Source organism: Ambystoma mexicanum, chromosome 8 (genome assembly GCF_040938575.1).
Source record: "Ambystoma mexicanum isolate Mex_15411 chromosome 8, UKY_AmexF1_1, whole genome shotgun sequence".
Classification (NCBI taxonomy): domain Eukaryota; kingdom Metazoa; phylum Chordata; class Amphibia; order Caudata; family Ambystomatidae; genus Ambystoma; species Ambystoma mexicanum.
In genome coordinates, this window is record NC_090929.1 from 356,297,347 (window position 1) to 356,325,025 (window position 27,679).

The 27,679-nt window shown below is 49.3% G+C and overlaps 1 protein-coding gene across 6 annotated transcripts in view; it reads right to left on the reverse strand.

Moving 5' to 3' along the window:
- Positions 1–27,679, reverse strand: part of FKBP15 (FKBP prolyl isomerase family member 15) — a 2,419,492-nt gene that overhangs the window by 1,933,312 nt on the left and 458,501 nt on the right. For all 6 annotated transcript variants that reach the window (XM_069609812.1, XM_069609811.1, XM_069609809.1 and 3 more), the window contains exon 8: positions 27,502–27,570. In XM_069609812.1, the coding sequence (XP_069465913.1) occupies positions 27,502–27,570 (69 nt within the window). The remainder of the gene's footprint in view (positions 1–27,501; positions 27,571–27,679) is intronic.

Below are 27,679 nucleotides of genomic sequence, written 5' to 3' on the forward strand. Positions count from 1 at the left end.
AGCACCACGTTGAGCTCCCACGCCGGGGCCGGGGCCTTCACCGGCAGGAACGATCTGAACAGTCCCTTCATGAATTCTTTCACCAGACGATGAGACCACAAAGACGTCCGTCCCGTGGTTCTGGTGTATCGGGAGATCGCAGCAAGATGAATCTTGATGGAAGCGTGCGCCAGTCCAGCCTTGGCCAGCGTCAGCAGGTACGGCAGTACTTGAGGAGCCGTAATCCGTAGAGGGTTAATCTTCTGTGCGTGGCACCAGACAGAGAACCTCTTCCATTTGTGTCCGTAGCATTTAAGAGTTGAGGACGCCCTGGCCTTTGCAAGAACCTCTCTGCAGTCAGCCGGTATGTCGTAACCTCCAAACTCTAACGCTGCAGGAGCCAGGCCTGCAAGTTCAGCGACTTCGGGTCGTGATGGAGGATGGCGCCTCCTTCCCTGGAGAGAAGATCTGCGTCCACTGGCAGCTTGATTGACGGGGACGCTGACAAGTCCAGAAGGTCCGGGAACCATATCTGCCTCAGCCACGCAGGTGCGACGAGGATCATCCTGCACCGTGACCTCTTGAGTTGGTTGATGAGCCGGATCAGCAGCGGCAATGGAGGGAACGCATATAGGAACAGGCCTTCCCAGGGGAACGAGAAAGCATCGCCCATACTCCTCGGCTGGGGAAACCTGCTGGCGGACCTCCGGCACTTGGAGTTCGTCGCCGTCATGAACAGATTGATCTGGGGTGTGCCCCACCGTCGGAAGAGGCGGTCCACTAGATCCTGTCGTAGTTCCCACTCGTGGCACGAGCGCAGCTCTCTGCTGAGCGAGTCGGCGATGGTGTTTTTTATCCCTGCCAGATGAAACGGCACCAGAAACATCCCTTGGGCGACGGCCCAATGCCACAGATCCTGAGCCTCCTTGGACAGGGCTGGGGATCTGGTACCGCCCTGCTTCCTGATGTAGAACATGGTGGTGGTGTTGTCGGTGAAGATCCTCACCACCTTGCCCTTGAGGGACGGAAGAAAGGACCTGAGGGCCCAAAACACTGCCCGGAGTTCCAGGACGTTGATATGGAGGGACTTCTCCGTCGGCAGCCAAAGGCCTCTCGCATGCAGATTTTTCGGTGTGCGCTCCCCACCCTTCCAGGGAGGCATCCGTGGTCACTGTCTTCTGGTGGCCCGGGGTCTGGAAGTCCATGCCAGCCGTCAGATGCGCGCGGGTGCCCCACCGCCGGATCGCTCGTCGGAAGCTCTCGTCGAGTGTGATCCTGTCCTCGAAGCTGCCCGTCGTCTGGATCCAGCGAGCGTCCAGGAACTCCTGCAACGGGCGCATCCGAAGCCTGCACAGGCGGATGAGATAAATGCAAGAAGACATCATTCCGAGGAGGGATTTGATGGACCTCACCCTGGCCGCGTCCGCAACCAGCATCTGCTGCACCTTGCCCAAGATGGCCCTCGTCCTTTCCTCCGACGGAGAGGCCAGAAGCGCCACTGTGTCGAGTTTCGCTCCCAGAAACAGTGCGTCTTGCGCGGGCACCAGGTGGGACTTGGCATAGTTTATGGAGAATCCCAGGTCCGTGAGTAGTTGGACGGTCCTCGCCGTGTGCTCCGCGGCGAGCTCCTTTGTCTTTGCTCGGATGTGCCAGTCGTCCAGGTAGGGGTAGACGTGGATCCCCTCCAGGCGCAGCCGCGCCGCCACCGGTGCGAGGCACTTGGTGAACACCCTGGGTGCCGACCTTAATCCGAAGGGAAGGGCGCTGAACTGGTAGTGACGCCCTTGGACCACGAATCTGAGAAACTTTCGGTGTCCCTTTAGGATGGGGATATGGAAGTAGGCATCCTCCAAATCCAACGACGACAGGAAATCGCCCTCCTCCAGTTGACCCAGGACGTGCTGGAGGGTGACCATCCGGAACTTCTGTGCCTTGATGAATTTGTTCAGTCGTCGTAGGTCCAGGATGGGACGCCATCCTCCCGTCTTCTTCTTCACGAGGAAGTATCTTGAGTAAACTCCGGAGCCCCAAAGCCTCTTTGGGACGAGCTCGATGGCGCCTTTCTTGAGCATCGCCTTTACCTCCAAGAGAAGTTGAAGGACGTGGTGTTCCTTCCTGGCCATGGGGGGGACGCGTGGGCACTTCTTTAGAAACTGGAGCGCGTGACCCTGGGCCAGGGCGTCCAGCACCCAACGGTCGGTGGAGATGGACTCCCACACGCTGACGAAGTTCGCCAGTCTGCCTCCCACCGGGGTGCTTCGGTGGGGGCCCGACCCCACAGCCGGTTCAGTCCTGCTTCGACGAGGCTTTGCCACCTTATCCTCCTTGGCGACGACGGCGGGGTCCGCCCGACTTGCCTCGTCCCCTGTAGGCTTCTTGCGACGACGAACGGGCCGCTTGACGATAGGTGGAAAATCTGCCGCCGGAACCTTTGGAGGCACCCTGCTTGCCTCCGCCGCTCCGAAAGGACGGCCGTCGTTGCTGGAGAACACCAAGAGCCCGGGCCGTCTCCGTGTCCGTCTTGATGGCTTGTAGGGAATAGTCCACTGTTTTCCCAAACAGGTTGTTCCAAAAGCGTGGCTCGACGAAATCTTCACCCTTGAGGGGCGTAGAAGAATCCGATACGGGCCCCCGTTGATCGGATAAAGAAACGGTGGAGCTTGAGGCTCTTTTGACCGAAAAAGAGAACATTTTCCTAAGAAAAAGCGTGAAAAAAGCACTAAAGCTCGAGAGCAATAGCACGAGGATCCCAACACTTGAACGTGCAGTAAAAATCTGAAGATGGCTGCCAGAGGCGGGGCTTAGGGAGATGGCAGTCATTGGCTGTGGTCAGTATGACGCAGAGATCAGTGATTGGTTACTACTACGAAAGACAGATCAGAAACGAAACTGATACTGATTTTTCTTTACCGAGGATTCCCAGCCTGACGACGGGGAATATTCATGAGCATGTGAATCCATGCCAGACCCCATGCTGGAGAATTCAACCTAACTGGGCGATAGTGAAACGGCACCTGACCCAAATCACACAATGTGATGTCCCAGCCACCCAAATACTTAACAGCGAGGAGTGGCATGACTATTCCACAACACTTAAAATTCATACACACAGTCCTTTTCTCAGCTAGGAAGGAAGGCCATATTAATGGGTTGGAAGTCGGCGGAAGCTCCCGCCACGCAAAAATGGCTAGGCCTCCTATCAAATAAACTTCAAGCTGAGCGTGCCGCCCTGAGAAAATCACTATCTGCCGCACACGCTGATAAACTCAGTGACCTAACGGAGATCCCCTCTGAGATGATGGATAACTGAAAACAGACATGAGGTAGTCCAATTGCTCACCTGTTCGCTTGATGACTATTCCCCCACTGTGCACCCATCAAGAAGGGAGTCGGGTGGGGGGTATTGCTATTGTTAATTTCGATATCGCTGTTGCTGAAAAGGTGATCAAACCCGACACGCATGGACAGGATTGCCTTCGAAATGAACGTCGAACAGTGTTATTTTTCAACGCCGTTTGTCTTATTTGGTAACTGCATTAATCAATAATAATAAAAAGATTACATAAAAAATCAACGCTAGCTAAGAACAAAACCCAAGCCTTACCAATTGCCTCACAGAGATAAATCATAGGATGAGCACCAACAGCCTTAAACTCAGCCTGAACAAAACAGAAATCATGGTCATGCACGATGACCTGTCAAACCATCACCACATTCCATGGCCTACCGAACTGGAAAACCCACCAGAACCATCCAAAGTGGTCAAAATCTCGGAATATTACTGGACGGCGCATTTGAACTACAAGTCAACGCAGTAGTAAAGAAATGCTTCTTCCAACTACACACCATCAAGTGGATACTCCTCTTCTTCACTTTCCCACACAGAACACACGCCGTCATCTCTCTCGTCATGTCAAGAATAGACTACGCCAACAGCATCCATCTTGGAATACCAGAATACATGGGCGTAGGACATGGGGGTCTGGGGGGGCACATCCCCCCACAATTTGAAGTGGGGGGGGATACAATGGCATTTATCCCCCCCAGTTTCCCCCAGTTTGTGTCTCTCTTTAGAGTCTTGTGTGTCCGAGTCTGCAGCCTGTGGAAGTTTGCATGCAGCAGCAGGTACTATTAAGATTCTTATCTTGTTACAACAACAACTCTGCTGCTCGCAGGCAGCTTGCTCGTGCTTCCCCCTCCCCCCTGCACATTTGCGTCACGTGTGTGCCCAGCCAGGCCGGGGAACAACAACATACTGCAGTCTGCACGTGCGGTGCCCCTTCGACTCGAATGTGTGCAGAGCACTGCTGCGCAGTCTCGCTCCAACCTCAGCTTCCAGAAGAAGCCAGGCACTAGCGACGTGTGCTCCTGAGAGTTGAGAGGAGAGAGACTCCTGTTCAGCTGCGACGCCGACTCGACCACTGACGACCAGTCCTGAGACAGCCTGAGACTCGATGTCGAGACCCACTTAGCCTACTAAGGTAAGTGAAAGTGGCCCCTGACTGAGTGTGCAGGCCGGGCCGTGGGGAGGGGCCGGCATGAGTTGGGGATGAGTGCTATAAATAACAGGGTGTGCAATGGGTGCCTGTGTGTGGGGAAAGACTGAGGAGCTGGAGTGAGTAGTGTGTGGGTTAAGCAAGGGGTGACCTGGATGGGTGTGTCAGGAACCTTTAAGGGAGGTGTAAAAAAAAAAAAAAGGGGGGGGGCGCCATCGGCTCTAGAAGAAAATTGGGAGGATTTCAGACAGCATGCAGGGGCAGCATCAGAGAGCACGTACGGGGGAGCTGGCTACAGAACTAGCCATGCACCATAGACCAATTCCGATAGACAGATTCTTCAGGAAGGAGTCAAGTCTCACCACAGCCAATTTCACATTTGGTGTAAAATCGCACTCCGCAAACTTTGAAGACATTTCACTCCAAGCACTAGGCCTACCTACTCCAAAGGGAAGATGTGGGCACATTACAGGTGGTTAATTGCCCTGCCCATTTGGAATCCAGAGCTACTTGATACTGAAGACGCTGATCCCGCTGCAGAGAGAACAGCTGCTTGAGCAGTGCTGCCGCTGTAATGGGGTAGGAGGCTCATGTCGGGAGGCTGGGGATATGTGTTTTTAAGCAGATGTCGTCTGTAAGAGAAGTGGGAAGGCCCACGGGAACTGCATCACTTCTAGGGGCATCGCTGGGGACAAGATGCTCCGACATCCGGCCTCTCTGTGACTCTAAACCATGATGCTATGGGCTGAGTGCTGGCACTGTGCCAGCTGGGAAACCGAGCAGATTCACTGATGCCAACATACTGTACAGGCAGGCTGCAGAAGCATGAGCAGTTGCCTGCATAGCCCAACGCCAGGCTCTGTCTTGGAACACCCTCGATGGCTGCTGTGTGGTAACACTGGGGCTTCACACCACAGGAATATCTGTTTTTCAGTCCTGGCTTTTCCCTTCACAGACCATTGGGTCCTGGTACTTTGAATACAACTGCTGTACATATGTTGTCTTGGAGACATAGAACCTTATTACCACCCTAGCCTGAAGAAAGCATGTATTGATAGAGGGCGCAGAAACAGGTCCCTGAGGCACCTCTCCGCGTTACTCATTGCCAACTCCACTATCTGGATAAAATAGGCTCCCTCTGACTATGTGACTGTGAATGGTGAGGTTCATGCTGGCATGAAGAAAAAAAAATCAGCATTTAAGCAGTTGCGTCAGCGTCAATCATCTAATGAAACAGAAGAGGAACAATAATATGGTTCACTCATGGTGAGTAGGATATTAGGTTACACTTACACAAGGTCAAGCATGCATTTGTCCCGTTCCCCACAATTCCATTGGTAGCAAAGCAAAAGGTAGCCAATAGCCATTGAATATGGGCTGCAAGGGATTAGCACAGCAGAAGTCAAATGCTGGACAAATGCAAATTCTATGATTGATTAATTTGTTCTCTACACTTGGGAAGCCAAACTAGTTGCTTCAATCATCTTTCTCTTTTAAAACGCACAGTGAAAATCCAAGGGTCTTTTCATTGTGGCATAGCAATGGTGTTAAGTCCTGCGTCTAAGTGCCACAATCTTTCTTTTTTAACCTGGAGGGGTTGTGGGGGAAGAGGGAAGGCAGGAGCGTGCTAAACACGTATCTTCAAACTGCACAGAGCTCCGCTTCGAGCCTACTCTGCACCTGTACCAGCATCGCTAGCTGACTCTGTACCTCCCAGGAACTGGGAAAAATAAGTATTTGCAATGCCAACAGTTTGGGCTATTGTAGAGGCATGTGAAATGCACTTGCCAGGCACTGCCGTAGTGGTATTAACTGGCCATTGATGGTAAACAGTGTGAGTACTTAGGCATCTAATAGCAGTGCTTTGCAAATGCCTAATACTTGTATGCAAACCAAAACTGTTGGCTTTGCCAATACTGGTTTATTCATTTGTGAACAAACATGCTGTGGGTTTGCTGCTCTGCAACCTTTTGTCACACATATTACTGTCTCTTAGCATGCCTCTAGGATGTTTAGAGCAGGATGTTACAATGATTTTCATGGTGTGGGTCGTGGCATTTTTTGCTGGATTACAAGCAGGGGTAAACAGGCTGGCATGGGTTGGGTGGATTTATTAGAGGGAATGTCATATTTATACAGTTAACAAGCGCGATTTGCAAACAGAAGTTGAAACAGAGAAGGAGCTGCTTACTCTGTCATTATCCAGGCAGACAGTACATGTAACACTGTGCCTCAACTCGACACAGTGCTCTGTGTAAGCGAGAAACACATTGTGAACTTTCATTGAAAAGCTTTCTGTTCAACACCATTAAGCAGACGGCGTGCCGCGCTCCAACAACCCTGGGCTATCTCGACAAACATCAACACACTGCTGTATGTTTTCAAATCTTTTCAAGCTGTAACTCTGCTAAAAGGGGCCATTCTCCTGGCAGGTTTAGGACTAGATGGAACAGCGCACACCACAATGAAAGACCAGCATCAGCCAGAGTTTTACATTAAGCATTCTCCTGAACTCGATTTTGCTGCCTGTTTACTGTTTCCACTGGCTATTTATTTGCCTGCACATACGGAAAAATCTCTCACACTAGGACAAGGCCTAACATCGTGCTCTGTCATTCCATCAGTGTATCGTGTTTCTAAAGTGTGTTAATAGTTCAGCTCAGTTAATGGCCATAATCAGAAACGCTAACTCCTCAGTGTAAGTTTGTTGTGTATGGTATCCTCGACGCCAGAAGTGGTTGCCTCTTATTGTGCGATATGTTAAATAGTAATATGCGTCTCTTAGGTACTGCTTTGAAGCTTTTAAAACTTTGTATGTATTGAAACCAGGAGTGTTTCCAGACTAGGGAACACCTACCTTTATGATGTCTTAGATACTCCCAGTCCTTAGCAAATCTGGCCCATCTCAACTCAACAGAAGCCAAGAGCGCACAGTCTATATTCCAATCAGAATGTACACAGGTTCTGGTTCTTTTATCTAATTGCAGCAATGTCAGGCGAACAGACACTGAGAATGCTGCTGCGCGTGTGCGGATTTTTAAGTGTAAACAGGAGTCCTTGTTTGCTTTACTCCCATGGTTGATTACAATAAGGATTTGGAGACCTTAAATACGTATTTTAAAGCTTAAACATTACATTGGCGCCTCCAGTGGAGCTTGTAGAGAGGTCCCCACCCTAGTGTGTGAGCATGGAGTAGCAGGTGATTGCAGAGTTCTTGTAAGATGCGACTGAGACCAATAAAGAAGTTGCTTGTTCAGGTACTTACAGGAAGATGGGCACTTCAGGGAAGGAATCCTGGCCTCTTAATCTGTTTCATGAATTGAGAAACCTGAGGGGCAAACCCTCGTTTTATTTCATGAATCAATCATGACAACAGGAAAAGACAGTGGCTGTGGCTGAGGGGAGGTGTGTGCATTACCTTTAGTTGTAAATCAGTTTAGGCCCATTGGAGGCAGATGTGTTCCCGCGACCACTAGTATGTTGAAAGCCCCCTTTCCTTTGGAAACGGCTACTACAGTTTTTTGTGTAACGTTCGCCCACGCTTTTTAAAGTCCATACAAGAATTAAAGTCCTTTTACCGTCGTCACCAGACGCAAGTAACTTACTAATCTTGTTAACATAAGGGGATCCGTGCAAGTCACATTTGGCTGGGTGGCTACTCCCGCCGTGGCAGATGTGGTAGCTGAGACAGCCAGTCCAGTCCTGTGGCTGCAGAGACTGCTCTGAGGAGCGCAGCAGACAGAGCCTGCCCGGCTCTTGGCGCAAAGTCCCAAAAAACAAACTCCCAAGGTCCCAAATAGTCCCAAAAGCAAAGTCCCAATGTGTCCCCAGTCCCCCCCAGATTGTATGGGTCTCCTATGCCCTGCCAGAATACCTTATAATAAAACGACAACAAACACAGAATGCAGCAGCAAGACTACTCCTCAGACTCACTAAGAGAGAACACATCACACCAGCACTGAGAAAATGTGCCTGGCTACTGGTCAAACAACGAATTTTCATCAAAACACCCTGTATAACAGAGCAATCCTCTCAAACGAAATACGAACAGAACACCACCTACAGTTCAGAACACCACCTACAGTTCAGAACACCACCTACAGTTCAGAAATGTTTCCAAAACATGACTCTTTAACTGACCAAGCTAAATAGCAAACATCGAAAGAAAGCTGCAAAAACACCACAATAGAAACAAAAAACATGATTTCCGAAACCATTGAATAACATTAATTTGACAGACCAACCTAACCTGCAGAAAGGGACGGAGACGACTGCCCACTAACCCCATTAAAAACTAATACTCTGCCCAATCACCCGCAAACACTGAATACACCTCTACACATACCTCCACCACAGGAAAAGAATACACACTACAAACTACACTCTACAGACACCCCATAACACCCAATAGAACACTAAACCAATCACACACAAACACCCCATTTACAATCATGCACCAAACACCACTAAACTAAAAACAAACCAGCACAGTGACCGTGTTTTCCAAATTGAAGCTACCAACAGCACTACAAAGCGCTTTTTCCTCTCAATCCCACTAACACCTCTCAACCCCCTTCATTTTCAGACCTGCGAGAGCGCCTGGAGACCAGAAAAAATGGCATTAGTGCGCTGTATAAATCACAAAAACATAACATATCCTTATGCAAAAATGCTGCATGTACGACATGTTCCACGTACATTTGAGGTGAAAAGAGAGGTCCCTCTAGTGGGCAAAATGAAAACAGTGATGTTATCCTTACTGCCCACGGACTCAGAAAGTAGCCCACTTCTTTTATCGTGACACTCCTGTTTTGCAGGTTGTCTAATTCACCTTTGCTTTGCAGCTAGTCTTGAGGAAGCAGGGTAGATGGTGCCCTTCTTGCCTTGTGGGAAAGTGTCCATCAGCAAGCCAGACTAAAAATACCCTAGCTTATACTATTCCAATTAGTCCTTTGCCTCGAGAGAAAACCTACACTACAACAATGTACAAATGATATGGCCAACAAACAAAATTCATGTAATCTTTATAAATCTGTTATCTCATGGATACCCTAAGCTAATAACAAAAGTTCCATGGTGGTCCAAAGTAAACCATTCATAAACCTGCATCAAAGTTCATCCCTATTCTATGCAACAAAACCGTGATTACCATGGGAGGGTTGTTTCAGCAGTTACTGAGTCGGTTTCCCTTTAGGCCTCTCTGCTTCCACTGCGCCCAACGGTCCCACGGTGCAGGCTTTATATGGCTCTCTCCTTCGGGTTTCCCTTTAGCCTTATCACAAGCCCCTGTGAGCCACTTCTGGCTCTCATTCCACTGAGAACACTATAAAGCTGTCTAAAAAGCCTTCAACAAATGGGGTCTGAACGTTGGGCTTCTTCTGGTACTTGCCCCTTTTCAGGGTTATTCCGAGGTTCCTTCTGAGCCTTGGCTTTGTTCAATGTTCATAACAGATCCCTCTCCTCAAAACTTGGGCTCAGTATTCTCATGAAGTCTTCAACCAGACATTGAGCTGCAGAAACAGGTGTCTGTCTATTGCTCTGTGCTTGCATGACCTCTCGATTGCCACCCTTCAAAGAAGTTCGGTTTGTGGGTTTCTGGTGTTAAAAAGACAATCGTAAAGTACAGGAAAACCTCTAGCAAGTTCCCACTTGTGCAACATCGTTTTTCCTTTGGCCAGGGGGAAGAAGCATTTCGCTTTAAATGTTGCAGCTCCAGGGGAGGGATAAAGGTGTTCTTCACAGGCACTGCTGCGGAGGGCTCGAATGAGCTAATGAGCTAGACTTTCCCCTTCAAGAATCCACACCTGTTGGCTAATGGGTCTCTCTGTATGTGGTAGTGGTTCCCCACAGCGTAGCTGTCTCTGAATCCCTAGAAGAATATTCATGAAATTATCTGCAGGTTTTGGAGATCCGAACATGATGCATTCTGGGAGCTGCCGTCCTGAATATCAGGTTCCCTTGGAAACTCGTATTTCCTAACTGGATGCTTTCTCAGAGGGGGGTGAGGGCGGGGGGGGGGGGTTTCAGGAATAATTCATGGCTGGTCTGACCAACCTCCTCCTGGATCTGATAAAGAGGGACTCTCCGTGGGGTCTTTGGAGAGAATTCAGCACGATTAGTCTTCAAGACACCTCTTGTGCACTCATTCTTTACCATTATTATTATTATTATATTTACTGAGCGCTGACCTAGCCTCGAGAAGCAACGGATGGCTTTACAGAGGTATACAACAGTACAGATGCATAACAGAGCTTTTCCGAGGTAACAACAAAACAGATATACAACAGGGCATAAGATACAGAAGGGTACAGCTGTACAGGGTGGCAGGGAGGAGAGTGGCAGACGGCGTCTAGCGAGTCAGGTGGCCCGGTGGGGGGGGGGGGGGGGCGACATGTTGGCCTAGGTGTTGAGGAGGAAAGACTCCTTGAAGAGGTGGGTCTGGAGTTCTTTTCTAAATTGTAGGGGCTTGGGGGCAAGTCTGATGCGGACAGGGAGGAACTTTCATAGCCTTGAGGGGTAGGCAGAGAAGGCTGGTTTTCTGTCACTTCCTTTTTGCCGGATCGGATTTCAAGTCTGCAAGTGTCCTGGCTTCTGGTTGTTGCGCTGTCCGCCAGAGATGCAGAGTTTCTCCACAAGGTAGCTGGGTGACTTCAGGGCGACTGCCTTATAGATGATGCAGCAAGACTTGAAGGTGATTTGTGCGTAAAGTGCAAGCCAGTGGAAGTTGATGAGGGCCGGGGTGTTGGTCAAATCTGCATAGACCTGTGATGAGGTGTGCGGCCGCATGTAGGAAACTTCTCGGAACACAAGGGAGGACGACGGGAGGCCTTTGAGGAGGGCATTGCCCCCATCGAGGTGGGATAGTACCAGTACTTGAACGTTGGTTCTAAAGCTGTCCGAAGGGAGGAAGGGCTTAACTTTCCGTAGGAGGGAGAGCTGATACCAAGCTGTCTGAGTTTTCTTAGCTATGTGTGTCTTGAAGTAGAGGTGTTTGTCGATGAGGGACTTGGCGCAGGAGGTGGTCAAGATGATATTTATTAGGCTTATTTGGTTGGGCTGGAATGTGAATCAGGGTCCCGTTAGCCCTACTCTCATGTGGAAAGGGAACAGGATGGGTTGTTCACCCTATGACTGTCACTTTTCTGTGAGTTGGTATCCCTGAGGTGGTCATTGTCTCTGGCTGCCCCGGATGCTAAAGAATTACATGACTCAAATCTGCAAGCAGGACTGGTGGGGCTTTGTGTCATATCGCTGGGCCCTGCTCCTCTGTCTGCAAAATGATCTGAGACCTGAGCTGGCACCCTCTGAGATATTATAGGATTCCCCTTCCTGGCCCCATAGGCGTGTGTATTCTCCTACACAGGCACCCAATTCCCCCCCCCCAAACAAAAACGTTGTCTCTTAGGAAAACGTATGGATCAGTATATTCCACCATGGTGGAAGAAAGGGGCCTGTGGGATACCATCTTGTCTGCCCTCAGGGAGGCACATTAGGTAGCACCAGGACCAAAACCGTCCCTAGTGGCCCACTACCCTCACACGTGAGGATATGGAGTTCAGAGAACTCGCCATACTAGTTAAATATAAAGCACACACATGTCAAAAGAAATCACTGTGTTTGTGTGCATATAGAACTATATAAATGTGCGTGTTTGAGAGAGTATACACACGCAAACACACATTCACGAGAATTGAAAAACATCCCAAAATTCTTTCGCGCAAAACCTTCCAAACACTAAACCTGCGCATTGAGGGGTAAAAGCATCCGTTGGTAAAGGCAGTCAGGTTGAAATAGCTGCCAGACAAATCAATGTCAATAGGAGGGATTTTATTTGTTCTCGCATGTAGAGAAATACCAGTCTTAACATCCACATTTGTTGTATTGCCTGGATGCAAACGTTTTTCAGAATTGCAAATCCTGAAAAGCTAAAACCTCCTAGTAAAATTCAGGTTATATAAATACGTGAACCTGCATGAAGGGAGTTTAGATGCTACTTTTCAAATATCGTTAAAGGCAGCAACGACAAATGCTGTATAGCACAATTGTTTTACATAAAACTAAAACTCATAAGATTTTAGTACACTTGAAGGGCTTACCTTCTGATATGTTCAATGTATTAATTTTATTCAGATGTTCATCGTAACACTGACATATCACTTTAAAGCCACTTCAGTGCACTGGACACTGAAAAATAGCAAAAAATTAGTCTATTCTTTTAGATCAACGCTAGAGACTCTACATTCAGAAGACAAATTCCATTGTTTCAGACATAAGAGAGGCAATGACCAATGTCCAGCCTAAAATGTTTGAATGACTGCAGGTTTTAATGTGGACATCTGCAGGTGCACAATGCATCCCGTATATGGCATTCTCCAAGGAGGTCTGTCCACTGGGAACAAGGCATGTGCACAGCACATATTGCTTCTCCTCTCAGCTCCCCCTCGTCTAAAACAAATCGGTGTGAGGGGAATCATTACCTTGAGAAATAAAGGAAGGTGACCCTTGCATTCCGAGGGAGAGACAAATGTTGCACCAATGTTATCCTCACACCCAAATCCTGAGGCTTTTCGAATGTGTATACATGGTTCAAGGTTACAAATGCTTTAAGGTTAGAGTGAGTGTTGTAAAAAAAAAAAATAATGAGTACCTAGCCCAGTGTGCATTATGTACTTCATGACTCAAGCATAAACCCCTTTAGCATAGATATATTTGTCAAATATAAATATCTGTGGTCATGTTCCCAAAACGCTATTTGGTCAGAAGCAAATCAGCTAGGATCTCCAATTGGTGCCATGTATCCCCTTCCCATTTCTCACAGGCGTATTTCAAAAGGGGGCCGGAGAGGAGAGAGAGAGGGGATGGGGGCCGGAGAGAGAAGGGGGGCCGGAGAGAGAAGGGGGGCAAGAGAGAGAAGGGGGCAAGAGAGAGAAGGGGGCAAGAGAGAGAAGGGGGCAAGAGAGAAGGGGGCAAGAGAGAAGGGGGCAAGAGAGAAGGGGGCAAGAGAGAAGGGGGCAAGAGAGAAGGGGGCAAGAGAGAGAAGGGGGCAAGAGAGAGAAGGGGGCAAGAGAGAGAAGGGGGCAAGAGAGAAGGAGAGAGAGAGAGTACAACCAAGCAGGGGGGAGAGAGAGAGAGAGAGAGAGAGAGAGAGAGAGAGAGAGAGAGAGAGAGAGAGAGAGAGAGAGAGAGAGAAATTATATACATGGTTCAAGGTTACAAATGCTTTAAGGTTAGAGTGAGTGTTGTAAAAAAATATTAAATGAGTACCTAGCCCAGTGTGCATTATGTACCTCATGACTCAAGCATAAACCCCTTTTGACAGTGAGGGAGAGAGAGCGACCAAGCGAAGAGAGAGCACGACCGAGCGGGAGAGAGAGAGAGAGAGAGAGAGAGAGAGAGAGAGAGAGTGAGCACAACCGAGCGGGAGAGAGAGAGCACAACCGAGCGGGAGAGAGAGAGTGAGCACAACCGAGCGGGAGAGAGAGAGAGTGAGCACAACCGAACGGGAGAGAGAGAGTGAGCACAACCGAACGGGAGAGAGAGAGTGAGCACAACCGAGCGGGAGAGAACGAGAGAGTGAGCACAACCGAGCGGGAGAGAACGAGAGAGTGAGCACAACCGAGCGGGAGAGAACGAGCGAGTGAGCACAACCGAGCGGGAGAGAACGAGAGAGTGAGCACAACCGAGCGGGAGAGAACGAGAGAGCGAGTGAGCACAACCGAGCAGGGGAGAGAGAGAGTGAGCACAACCGAGCAGGAGAGAGAGAGAGAGAGAGAGAGCACAACCAAGCAGGGGAGAGAGAGAGCGAGCACAACCAAGCAGGGGAGAGAGAGAGAGAGAGAGAGAGAGAGAGAGAGAGAGAGAGAGAGAGAGAGAGAGAGAGAGAGAGAGAGAGAGAGAAGACGACCGAGCGGGAGGGAGAGAGAGAGAGAGAGAGAGAGAGAGAGGGAGAGAGGGAGAGAGAGAGAAAAAAGGAGAGCACAACCGAGCGGGGGAGAGAGAGAGAAAAGGAGAGCACAACCGAGCAGAGAGAGACAGAGAAAAGGAGAGCACGACCGAGGGGGGGAGAGAGAGAGAGAAAAGGAGAGCACGACCGAGCGGAGAGAGAGAGCGAGCACGAGAGAGAGAGAGAGACAGAGAGAGAGAGAGCAAGAGCACAACCGAGCAGAGAGCGAGCACAACCGAGCAGAGAGCGAGAGCGAGCACAACCGAGCAGAGAGCGAGAGCGAGCACAATCGAGCAGAGCGAGAGCGAGCGAGCACAATCGAGCAGAGCGAGAGCGAGCGAGCACGACCGAGCAGAGCGAGAGCGAGCGAGCACGACCGAGCAGAGCGAGAGCGAGCGAGCACGACCGAGCAGAGCGAGAGCGAGCGAGCACGACCGAGCAGAGCGAGAGCGAGCGAGCACGACCGAGCAGAGCGAGAGCGAGCGAGCACGACCGAGCAGAGCGAGCGAGCACGACCGAGCAGAGCGAGCGAGCACGACCGAGCAGAGCGAGCGAGCACGACCGAGCGGAGCGAGCGAGCACGACCGAGCAGAGAGAGCGAGCGAGCACGACCGAGCAGAGAGAGCGAGCGAGCACGACCGAGCAGAGAGAGCGAGCGAGCACGACCGAGCAGAGAGAGAGCGAGCGAGCACGACCGAGCGGAGAGAGAGCGAGCGAGCACGACCGAGCAGAGAGAGCGAGCGAGCACGACCGAGCAGAGAGAGCGAGCGAGCACGACCGAGCGGAGAGAGAGCGAGCACAACCGAGCGGAGAGAGAGCGAGCACGACTGAGCAGGGGAGAGAGAGAGAGAGAGAGAGAGAGAGAGAGAGAGAGAGAGAAAGAGAGAGAGAGAGAGAGCACGACTGAGCGGGAGGGAGAGAGAGAGAGAGAGGAGAGCCCGACCGAGCGGGAGGGAGAGAGAGAGAGAGAGAGGAGAGCACGACCGGGAGAGAGAGAAAAGGAGAGCAAGCACGACCGAGAGAGAGAGAGAAAATGAGAGAAAATGAGAGCAAGCACGAGAGAGAGAGAGAGAGAGAGAGAGAGAGAGAGAGAGAAGGGAGTAGTTTCTTACCTGTAACTCCATTTCTCCAGCATTGGTATCTTTCATGGATTCACATGCTTAGAATATTCCCCGTCGTCAGACTGGGAACCCTCGGTACACATATATATAGTCATTTCCAATAGGAAAAAACTTCTGCCCTATCCCCGTCTGCGTCCTCTACGGGGCCGCCCACGTACGCCCCGTTGGACGTGATGGTATATAAGCCCCGCCCCCGCGGGTCCCTTCAGATTTCGACCCCTCCAAGATAACGGGGGAAAACTTGCTTACGTACCAATCTTCCACATTGCAGTCCGGGGAGGCCGGAGGGCGCATGTGAATCCATGAAAGATACCAATGCTGGAGAAATGGAGTTACAGGTAAGAAACTACTCCCTTCTCCAGCATTGGATCTTTCATGGATTCACATGCTTAGAATAGATTGTAAAGCAGTAACATCAAGAAGGAGGTGAGAGTGCAATGTAACTTACATTCGTAGAGACACCCCCAAACACTACCGTTTATACCATGTATGTAAGCAACAACTTATTATACTGATACGAAACGGATTTCCGCCATACAATGCTATGTCATATGACTCAGTATGCACCCCTTGCGCATATATCTACCCGACCATTATGTTTAGGTCAATAAACTATGTACATTCATGTATACACTCTGAAAAAACAGCTGAGGCCAAATAATAGGCAGCATTATTCTTGAAACTTTGGCTTACCTCATTGAAAAAGGTGGCGAAGCACTGCCCTTCCCATTTGTACCTCATCCGCGTGCTGCTTTTCCAGGCAGTAGTGGCGCGTAAACGTGTGCGGAACAGACCATGCCGCCGCCTGGCAGATGTCCGTCAGCGGAATTCCTGCCCATAGAGCCACGGAGGAAGATGTCGATCTCGTGGAATGGGCTCTGGGACGATGTAGTAGAGGTCTCCCGGCCTTGGAATGACACAGGGTAATCGCCGAGGAGACCCAGCGAGCCAGACCTTGTTTGGAGATAGCCTTACCCCTAGCCGAGGGGCCGTAGGCGACGAATAGCTGTCTGGTGGCTCTGATATCTTGCGTTTTTTGCAGGTAAAATTTTAGCGCCCTTTTGACGTCCAGAGTGTGAAGAGCCTTCTCCGCCGTCGACGAAGGAGATGCAAAGAAAGTAGGGAGTACCAGGGTCGAGTGCTTATGATAGACCGACGGTACTTTTGGGATGAATGAAGGGTTAGTTGATAAAATAACTTTGTCCTTAAAGAACCTCAGATATGGAGGGTCTATGACCAGTGCCTGTAGTTCCGATATTCTTCTAGCCGAAGTGATGGCAACTAGGAACGCGAGTTTCCAAGATAGAAATTGTAGAGATGAAGAGGACATTGGCTCAAAGGGAGGCTTCATTAAGGCAGCTAGAACCGTGTTCAGACTCCACGACGGTGGGAACCGTTTTTCCGGAGGGAAGGTTCTAAACAGACCCTTCATGAAATGCTTCACTAGCCTGTCACTGAATAGTGGAGGGGACTGTCTTCTTCTTGTAAATCTCGAAACAGCCGCCAGGTGTACTTTGATTGACGATGATGACAGTCCGCTCTCCGCAAGATGAAGAAGATACGGGAGGATTTGCTCCGGAGTTACTTCCAAAGGTTGTATATTTTGTTGTGTTTGACACCATATACAGAACCTTTTCCATTTGCTTACATATGATTTGTTAGTGGACGGGGCCCTGGCCGCCTGCAGAATCTTTCGGCAATCAGTCGAGACTTTTAGGTTCCCGAACTCCGAGAAGTCAGGAGCCATGCAGTTAAGTTCAGGCTGTCCGGATTGTGGTGCCACACGGTCCCCTCGTCCCTGGACAGGAGGTTCGGCACTTTCCTGAATGGTATCGGCTGATCCAGCGACAGATGAAGGAGGTCTGAGAACCATGGTTGCCTCGGCCAGCGCGGGGCCACTAGGATGACCCGGCAATTGTACCTGTGGATCCCCTGGATCGTCCTCCGTATGAGGGGAAATGGAGGGAAGGCGTAGAGGAACTTGCCTGTCCACGGAAACGAGAACGCTTCCCCCAGGGAGCCTGTTTGGGGCCATCTGCTCGCGAACTGAACACATTTTCGGTTTCTTTCCGTGGCGAAGAGATCGATCGACGGGGTCCCCCATCTTTCGAAGATTTCCCCGAGTTGAGTGGAGTCCAGCTCCCACTCGTGTATTTGTGACATAGTCCTGCTCAGGGAATCCGCCTGTACGTTCTTCGCTCCCGGTAGGTGGTATGCCACTAGGGAGATGTGGTGTTTTAAAGCCCAATGCCAGATCTTTTGAGCTTCCTTCGAGAGGGTCCTGGATCTGGTGCCACCCTGTTTTATCAGGTAGAACATAGCTGTCGTATTGTCCGTGAGCACTCTTACTTTTGACCCCTTGATGTGTGGGAGGAAAGATTTCAGGGCCCATCTCACCGCCCTTAGCTCCAGGACGTTGATATGTAGGCGAGATTCGGTCGACGACCACCTGCCTTGGGTTTGGTGACGTGACATGTGTGCTCCCCAGCCCGACAGAGAGGCGTCTGTAATGATGGTGTTCTGAAATTCCGGCTCCTGCAGGGGGACCCCTCTGTCCAGGTTGCGCGCCACTTTCCACCATCGGAGGGCTTTGATAACTCGTTCGTCGTCGACTATTATCTTGTCCGACCAGCGGCCTGTGGCCTGCTTCCATCTGTCTGATAGGAACTCCTGTAGAGGTCTCATGAACAACCGGCAGTTCGCGACTAGGTGGATGCACGATGCCATGGAGCCGAGGAGAGCCGCATATTTTCTTACTGACAACCTGCTCTGTAAACGAAGTTGGCTTGTCAGGTGTTTGATCTTCAACAACCTTTCCAGGGATGGTTTCACTAGTCCCGTGTGGGTGTCGAATTGAGCACCTAGGAACTTCAAGCTCTTCGAGGGCTTTAGTGAAGACTTTTCGTAGTTCACTGCAAATCCCAGACGCTGTAGCAGTCGCAAGGTGGTCAATAGGCTGTCGTTGGTCGACGCTGGGGAGGATCCGCTCACGAGCCAGTCGTCGAGGTACGGGTAAACGTGATGCCCTTCCTTCCGCAGCCAGGCTGCTACGGGTGCTAGGCACTTTGTAAAGGTTCTTGGGGAGGACTTCAGGCCGAAAGGGAGCACAGTAAATTGGTAGTGTGTTTGGCCGACTAGGAACCTCAGGAACCTCCTGTGGTGAGTGCGCACCGGAATGTGAAAATACGCATCTTGGAGGTCCAGAGACGCCAGGAAATCGTTCTTTTGGACCGATCTGATTACTTCCTGTAGAGTAAGCATCTTGAACTTTTGACTCAGCAGGGTTTTGTTGAGGTCCCGTAGGTCGAGGATGGGGCGCCACTTCCCGTTTGGTTTCTTTACTACGAAGCAGCGTGAGTAAACCCCTAAGCCTCTCTGCGAAGCAGGGACTAACTCGATGGCGCCTTTTTTTAGCATGAGCGCAACCTCTCGACGCAAGACGCTTAGGTGTGGTTGAGACAGGCGTATCGGTGGACGTCTTGGAGGTCTGGATTTGAATCTTAGGGAATGTCCCAGTCTCACCGTGTCCAGAACCCACCGATCTGTCGTAATTGACTCCCATTCCTCGACGCAACTTGACACTCTCCCTCCTAGAACGTCATTGTTGATCTTTTTGTTTTCCCGTCGACGACGAGTAAGTGGGACGTCTCTTGGAGGCCTGGAAATTTCTGCGTCGGGTCGAGGACTGTGAGGCGCGCCTATAGCCTTGGGACGGATATGAAGACCTCCCGAATGCTCTATCCCTTGATCCCGCAAATCGTGCGTTTCCCGTAGCTCCTCTAAAGGGGCGAATGGAACGAAAGGGCTTACCGCTTTGGAGAGAGCCCAGTGAGCGCGCCGTCTCAGAGTCCTCCTTCATTCCTTTCAAGGCCTCATCCACCTTTTCGCCAAACAGGTGGTCACCTTCGAAAGGCATGTCGACGACCTTATATTGCACCTCGGGTCTAAAGTTGGTGCACTTGAGCCAGGCCTGGCGTCGTAGAACCACTCCGTTGTTAATTTGTTTGAACCCCGAATCTGCCAGGTCCACCGCTATATTGATAGCATGGTTCGAGGCTTCTTCTCCTTCACGAACCAGGGACATAGCTGATTTTCTGTGTTCTTCTGGGAGGTGGTCCATAATGGGTGCCAGTCTGTGCCACATCTCCCTGTCATACCTGGCCATGATTGCCAGGGAGTTCGCTGCTTTCACTGTTGACGCTCCCACTGACAGGATCTTCTTACCGAAAGCGTCTTGGCGTCTAGCTTCGGAATCCGGAGGGGTAGAGCATTTATGCTGGGCTTTTGCCTTTCTCGTCGCCGCCGCCGATACCACCGAGTCAGGCGTGGGTTGCGCAGAGAGGCATTTTGGCGTCGAATCTGGCACTTTAAATTTTTTCTCTACGCGGCCCTTGACCGCAGGTTCCGAGAATGGATGCCGCATGGTTTGGACGCCCTCTTTCCATACGTGGTCCAGTATCGGTATCGAAAAAACGGAACGCCTATTCTTGCCCATGTGGTCAAAGAGGAAGCAGTCCTTTTCTTCTTGTTGGGTCAAACCGAACTCCTTGCAGGCCTTTTCCATCATGGAATGGAAGGCCCCTATGTCATCCGGTGGAGACGGGTGAATGGGACTTTTCGGAGGATCCACCTCCACATCCGAAACCCATGACGGGTCTCTCGACGGCGAGAGGGAGATACCAGAAGCTGACCCCTGTTCAGAGAGGGAGTCCGAGAGCTCACCTTCTTCCTGGACTGTTGGAGCAGTTGGGCCCACGACCGATCTAGTCGGGCGGTGTGAAGGTCCGGGCTCGTCGACGAGGGGAGTCGTCGGAACAGGTGGGAGCCTTTCGTCCAGGGACTTCAAGAGCGAGTGTAAGGAGGAAAGTACCTCCATGGAGAGAGTAGCCTGGGCGTTTGGAGGCTGGGTGAAAACTTGAGAGCAGGTTGCACCAGAAGGAAATCTGGGCCGTAGCCCCAGGTCTTCCGGGCTCACTATTCTGAAGCCGTCGTCCTCTTTGGAGGCGATCGAAACTGCCTGTTCTTGCAGCAGTGTGTCGGGTAGCCCCATGTCGAACACTTCTGGCCTCCAGGCCTGGAACTCCGTCGACGAGGGAATCGTCGTCGACGATGAGCCCGTTTGAAAGGCGGGGGACTGTGACGGAGTGGGCACTTGGATCGTCGCCGTCGTCGACGGAGGGCCTGCAGGTGGCTTAGGCCGTCCCGCCTTCGCGGAGCTCTCCCTGCGTTTATCCGCCTCTCTACTCGTAGCTGATCTTTTCTGATCGCTCGAGGAGGATTTTGGCCTGTCCTTATCTTTCTTCGACGAAGAAGAAGAGGAAGATGATTTCTTCGTCGATTCTTTCGATGAGGCCTTAGAGGAATGCTCCGTAGGTCGTGATTTTTTGGCCGGAGGTTCCGACGGATGTGAGCGTCGGGGGGCTTCTGATGTTTTCGCTGAGGCGATACTGCGCACCGATCCTACCTCCGACTGAGGGTACGCTCCAGCGCCGTCGTTCAGCCACGAGACCAGTCGCCGATTCCGGTCCTTCAGGGTTTTTTGGGAAAACCCCTTGCAAATATCACATTGGTCCGCCGAGTGGTGGGGGTGAAGGCAGTAGATGCAGTCAAGATGGCCATCCCCTTCATAAACCTTCTTTAGACCGCACGTGGCACACGGGCGGAAAAGAGGCTTACCCGACATTATTGCCAGCCCAACAAACAAAACTCGTAGGAGTTAGAAGTGGACCAAACAGACAAACTCGCAGGAGTTAGAAACAATTCGATAAGTATTTGAAGAAAATACACGAGGAGATCCCACTATCTTTGGAGACGGTTGAAATCTGAAGGGACCCGCGGGGGCGGGGCTTATATACCATCACGTCCAACGGGGCGTACGTGGGCGGCCCCGTAGAGGACGCAGATGGGGATAGGGCAGAAGTTTTTTCCTATTGGAAATGACTATATATATGTGTACCGAGGGTTCCCAGTCTGACGACGGGGAATATTCTAAGCATGTGAATCCATGAAAGATCCAATGCTGGAGAAAGAGAGAAAAGGAGAGCACAACCGAGCGGGGGAGAGAGAGAGAAAAGGAGAGCACAACCGAGCGGAGAGAGAGAGAGAAAAGGAGAGCACAACCGAGCGGAGAGAGACAGAGAAAAGGAGAGCACAACCGAGCGGAGAGAGACAGAGAAAGGAGAGCACAACCGAGCAGAGAGAGACAGAGAAAAGGAGAGCACAACCGAGCGGAGAGAGACAGAGAAAAGGAGAGCACGACCGAGCGGAAAGAGACAGAGAAAAGGAGAGCACGACCGAGCAGAGAGAGACAGAGAAAAGGAGAGCACGACCGAGCAGAGAGAGACAGAGAAAAGGAGAGCACGACCGAGCAGAGAGAGACAGAGAAAAGGAGAGCACGACCGAGCAGAGAGAGACAGAGAAAAGGAGAGCACGACCGAGCAGAGAGAGACAGAGAAAAGGAGAGCACGACCGAGCAGAGAGAGACAGAGCGAGCAGAGCGCGACCGAGCACGACCGAGCAGAGAGCGCGAGCGAGCACGACCGAGCAGAGAGCGCGAGCGAGCACGACCGAGCAGAGAGCGCGAGCGAGCACGACCGAGCAGAGAGCGCGAGCGAGCACGACCGAGCAGAGAGCGCGAGCGAGCACGACCGAGCAGAGAGCGCGAGCGAGCACGACCGAGCAGAGAGCGCGAGCGAGCACGACCGAGCAGAGAGCGCGAGCGAGCACGACCGAGCAGAGAGCGCGAGCGAGCACGACCGAGCAGGGAGCGCGAGCGAGCACGACCGAGCAGAGAGCGCGAGCGAGCACGACCGAGCAGAGAGCGCGAGCGAGCACGACCGAGCAGAGAGCGCGAGCGAGCACGACCGAGCAGAGAGCGCGAGCGAGCACGACCGAGCAGAGAGCGCGAGCGAGCACGATCGAGCGGAGAGCGCGAGCGAGCACGACCGAGCAGAGAGCGCGAGCGAGCACGACCGAGCAGAGAGCGCGAGCGAGCACGATCGAGCGGAGAGCGCGAGCGAGCACGACCGAGCGGAGAGAGCGAGCACGAGCGGAGAGAGCGAGCGAGCACGACCGAGCGGAGAGAGCGAGCACGACCGAGCGGGAGGGAGAGAGAGAGAGAAGGAGAGCACAACCGAGCAGGAGGGAGAGAGAGAGAGAGCAAGCACGAGAGAGAGAGAGAGAGAGAGAAGGAGAGCACAACCGAGCGGGAGGGGGAGAGAGAGAGAGAGAGAGAAGGAGAGCACGACCGAGCGGGAGGGGGAGAGAGAGAGAGAGCACGACCGAGCGGGAGAGAGAGCACGACCGAGCGGGAGAGAGAGCACGACCGAGCGGGAGAGAGAGCACGACCGAGCGGGAGAGAGAGCGCACGACAGAGCACGCGAAGGAGCCAGAACACAGGAGAGAGAGAAGGTGACTGAGCAGGAGAGAGAAAGGGAACGTAACCGAGCGGGTGAGAGAGAGGGACTAAGCGGGAGAAGGAGAGGGAGTGACTGAGCAGGAAAGAGTCCGAGTGGGAAAGAGTGAGACCGACCGATTGAATGTGCTAGATTGGAATATGATACTCCACGTACAACTAAAAAACAAAATTGAGGTGTGCCGGTGTGGTGAGGCGCTGGGTTAGAACTAAATTTGAGAAGACAAACTAAAGTCAATGAGACCCTTACAAACCAAATAAGATTGGGTTGCTGCACGAAAGAGGGACCAGCAGTCACCTCATAAACTGCTAATAGATACAAACACTTGAAATTGTCACCTCTAAGTGATTGCGCAGCCCTGAGCAAATGGTAAATGTCCTATTCAAATTGAGTGTGCAACTGGACAACAGATACGGTGAAACAAAGAGTCCAAAGCAAGTAGATTCTTCAGTCAAAATGCGCTGTTGAAACAGATTTTATGAAATGATGCAAAAACAAGACTGCCGACACGTGTTTCGACCCAGAACAACGGGTCCTTTTCAAGGCAAGACTGTGGTGTTAGTATGATTCATATGCATTCAAATACAGCAATATATTATGTAATCATGCCATAAAGATAAGAACATTTGAAATTTAAACAAAATTAACCAGCAGAGGAAGAAGAGGAGGCCAGGGTTAAAGAAGAGAAATGCAAACAAGAAAGAAAAAAGCCCATATGTACATTACATCATGTCAAAGAGCAAAGCAACCATTTCAATGTGAAACATATTCCAAGTAAATAAGAAGTAAATAAAAAACATTTGATTTATTACCATATATTGTTGAACCAAAAATCGCGGTCGAAGTGCCAATATGTGAATGTCCATATGATGAAAACAAAATAATATGTAAAAAAGAGAGAGAAAAAAAAAAAAAAAAGCCATAAGCCTGAATCCTAAATGAATAAACAACTGGTACATTTTTACAATTAGTTAATCCCATGTACACGCATAGTGCAAAGGTAGCAAACTATTGTGCCAAGGATCAAAATGCTCATCCCTCATGCGCCTCATGGTGGTAAAATGTATTGTTACATTGTCACCCGTGTGTGATATAAATGTTAGAATGAATAAATGTTTTACCGTATGTTATTCAAACTGCGTTGGAAAACCCAAAGCCCTCCTGGGGGGGGCAGATATATGGGCCAATTCTAAAGTAGTTGATTCTCCTCAAGAAAATAAGCAGCAAATAACTGAAAAATACATAAACAAAGAAGCCCAAGGCATGAGTTGCCTTGACAAGAGATCGACTTATGACTTGAATGGGTTGTCAAAAAAATCCAAATGCGTAAAAATAATGGACAGCAATACCTGAAGCAGTCTCTGTTACTGATACAGTGTGGTACATTCCCAGAACATGGGAGTTTGTTCAAACGTTGCAACTGCCAAGGAAAGAAAATGCATCAAAACCCAATTCCGCAGATGGGTCAAATAACATGAATATTTGTGAAAATCATTCTAACAGTGAGATACTCTGAAGGTACTGTCAAGCCCATACCTGTGAGTTCAGGGGCTGGTTCCCCACTGTGGCCAAAGTCCAAACGCTTCACGAAATCAGTGTTGTGCAGTTCATTCCTTCCATGTGTTTAGAGAAAAGAACCTAGAAATGTGTCACATGACTCAGTCATGTGGTTAAATTTAGTGCATGGAATTGTGGTAATGGTAGTCCTTGTATTAAATAAGGCAAGCGCTTGCATTTTATGTGTGCCCTAGAGAATGTCTACATCCGTTAGCACAACTAATAAATATTAAATAAAAGTCTAATGCATAATAAGCTGTAATGGCAGTGTGCATGCAAATAGAAATAATAAAAATATTTTAATTGGAATGAAAAAATAAAAAATAAAAAAATAAATAAAAATTGAAAAAAATAAAAAATCTCTGGAATATTCAATGACAGCAGTGGACGGATGAGCAATTAGAAACTGGCAGCAATTCCTGACGATCTGGGTTGTTTAAATTTGACTAAAAGTGAATACATAAAAACAAACAGGGAATAATGAAAATGCAGTTACTGCAAGTATAGGAAATGTGCACCAGCATTTATGTAAAGCATTACAAAAATACATTTAGTTCCGTGTCCGTGTTGAGACCAAGACTGGTACAACGAAGTTTGGCGATGGTGCGTGCCTCAAGCTGGCGTAAAAGTAATTGACGGTCCCCGCCTCTTGGGTGGGAATGCGCTTGAATGAGCCCAATGAACTTAAGATCTTTTACTGAATCCATTTGATGATTCTGTTGCCAATGAAGTGCAAGAGGCAGCTTCGGATCTTGACTCTTCAGGTGTGCAAAATGTTCTCGAATGCGAACTCGCAGTTATCTTATAGTAGAACCAACATATACTTTGCGGCATACGCATAAAATAGCATACACCACAAATTTCGATTTACAATTAATAAAATCAGAAATGTGAATTGACAAACCATGGTGGCAACTAAATTTATTTTGAATAAGAGCATATTGGCAAAAATTGCATAGACCACATTTGAAAAAACCAACAGGTTTGGGTGGAAGCCAAGTCAGAGGCTGTGCATGAGTAGGCTTTGGTTGTAAAAACGAAGGGCAGAGTTTGTTGCGCAATGTTTTATTACGAGTAAAGATGAGTTTAGGTGTAGCCGAGACATAAGGCAGAAGCTCTGGGTCAAGTCTCAACAAATGCCAATGTTTGCTTAACAGGCGATAAAGCATACAATGGTCTTCTGAATATTTCGTTATGAACTGTACATACTCCAGACTTGGTCTGGTAGATTCTGTATTCGTGACCAACGTCTGATCCTGAGTGAATGTGTTGATACGATTAAACCCTTGCTTAATGCATTGACTACTATATCCACGTTCATAGAACCTCCGCCTAATCATGCGACACTCATGTTGAAAAGCCATGTCAGTACTGCAATTACGTCTCGCACGATAAAATTCTCCAAATGGGATGTTAGAAATGACAGATTTTGTATGGCAGCTGGAGGCATGCAACATAGCATTAACTGCGGTGGGTTTCCGAAAGGTTTGAGTTTGTAGTTCACCATTCACAATGTTTATCTGAAGATCAAGGAATTCCATAGACTGAGAGCTCACATGTCCAGAAAATTCTATGCCAAAATTATTACGATTAAGATATTCAGAAAAACCAACAAAGGACGAAGACGTCCCATTCCAAATGACCAGGACGTCATCTATGTAGCGTCTCCATACTATGAGATTCTGTTTATATGGGTGGTCTGTGTATATGTGTTTGTCCTCAAAAAAACCCATGAATAAGTTAGCCAAAGAAGGGGCATATTTCGCACCCATGGCTACTCCTTTCGTCTGTAAATAATATTGATTGTTAAACAAAAACTGGTTATGTGCTAACGTGAAATGCAAGAAATCTTTGATCATGTAAACATGTTGACTGTGTGATGCTGAGTGGTTGCGAAAAGTGTAATCAATGGTTTGAAGAGCTAATCGATGCTGTATCGATGTGTACAATGCTTTAACATCAAACGTGGCTAGAAGATAATTGGGGCACCATTTTAACTGATGTAAAATCTCCAGTGTTTGAGTGGAATCTCGTAGGTAGGCTGGTAATGCTGGTACCATATCCTTGATTGCAGAATCAATGTACTGGGAAAGTCCCTCAGTGGCCCATCCTAAGCCACTCATAATAGGTCGTACCTGGGGTAATGTTGTGTATGCCTTATGAATTTTGGGACATTTTTTTCTCTCTCTTTTTTACATATTATTTTGTTTTCATCATATGGACATTCACATATTGGCACTTCGACCGCGATTTTTGGTTCGACAATATATGGTAATAAATCAAATGTTTTTTATTTACTTCTTTTTTACTTGGAATATATTTCACATTGAAATGGTTGCTTTGCTCTTTGACATGATGTAATGTACATATGGGCTTTTTTCTTTCTTGTTTGCATTTCTCTTCTTTAACCCTGGCCTCCTCTTCTTCCTCTGCTGGTTCATTTTGTTTAAATTTCAAATGTTCTTATCTTTATGGCATGATTACATAATATATTGCTGTATTTGAATGCATATGAATCATACTAACACCACAGTCTTGCCTTGAAAAGGACCAGTTGTTCTGGGTCGAAACACGTGTCGGCAGTCTTGTTTTTGCATCATTTCATAAAATCTGTTTCAACAGCGCATTTTGACTGAAGAATCTACTTGCTTTGGACTCTTTGTTTCACCATATCTGTTGTCCAGTTGCACACTCAATTTGAATAGGACATTTACCATTTGCTCAGGGCTGCGCAATCACTTAGAGGTGACAATTTCAAGTGTTTCCACGTACAACTAGGTTGCAATGTTCCTCATTTGTCTTGCATAAAATTGGAAAGGAATATATTTTGATTACTCGTGTCACAAGCCTAAAAACTGTATTTCAATAGAGGTGCCAAGATCTTTAATGTGTACCCTGTAGAACAACACTAGATACATGTAGTGCTAAGTAAGTTCAAGATGGGAACACAACCAATACAAGGCAAAAGATAAGCATGCGATAAGCTATACCTTGATGACTTTCCCAGATCCCAGCTTCAGGCGTAGCAGTTTGTCCTTCCCCAGGTTTGAGTCAAACACCTGCAAGAACAAGCATTAATCAGTTGAGTCACAGAACATAATTAAAGATTAGTATGTTTGAACAAAAGTAACTGTAAAAATATAAAACAGTAATAATAAAAAGTAATGG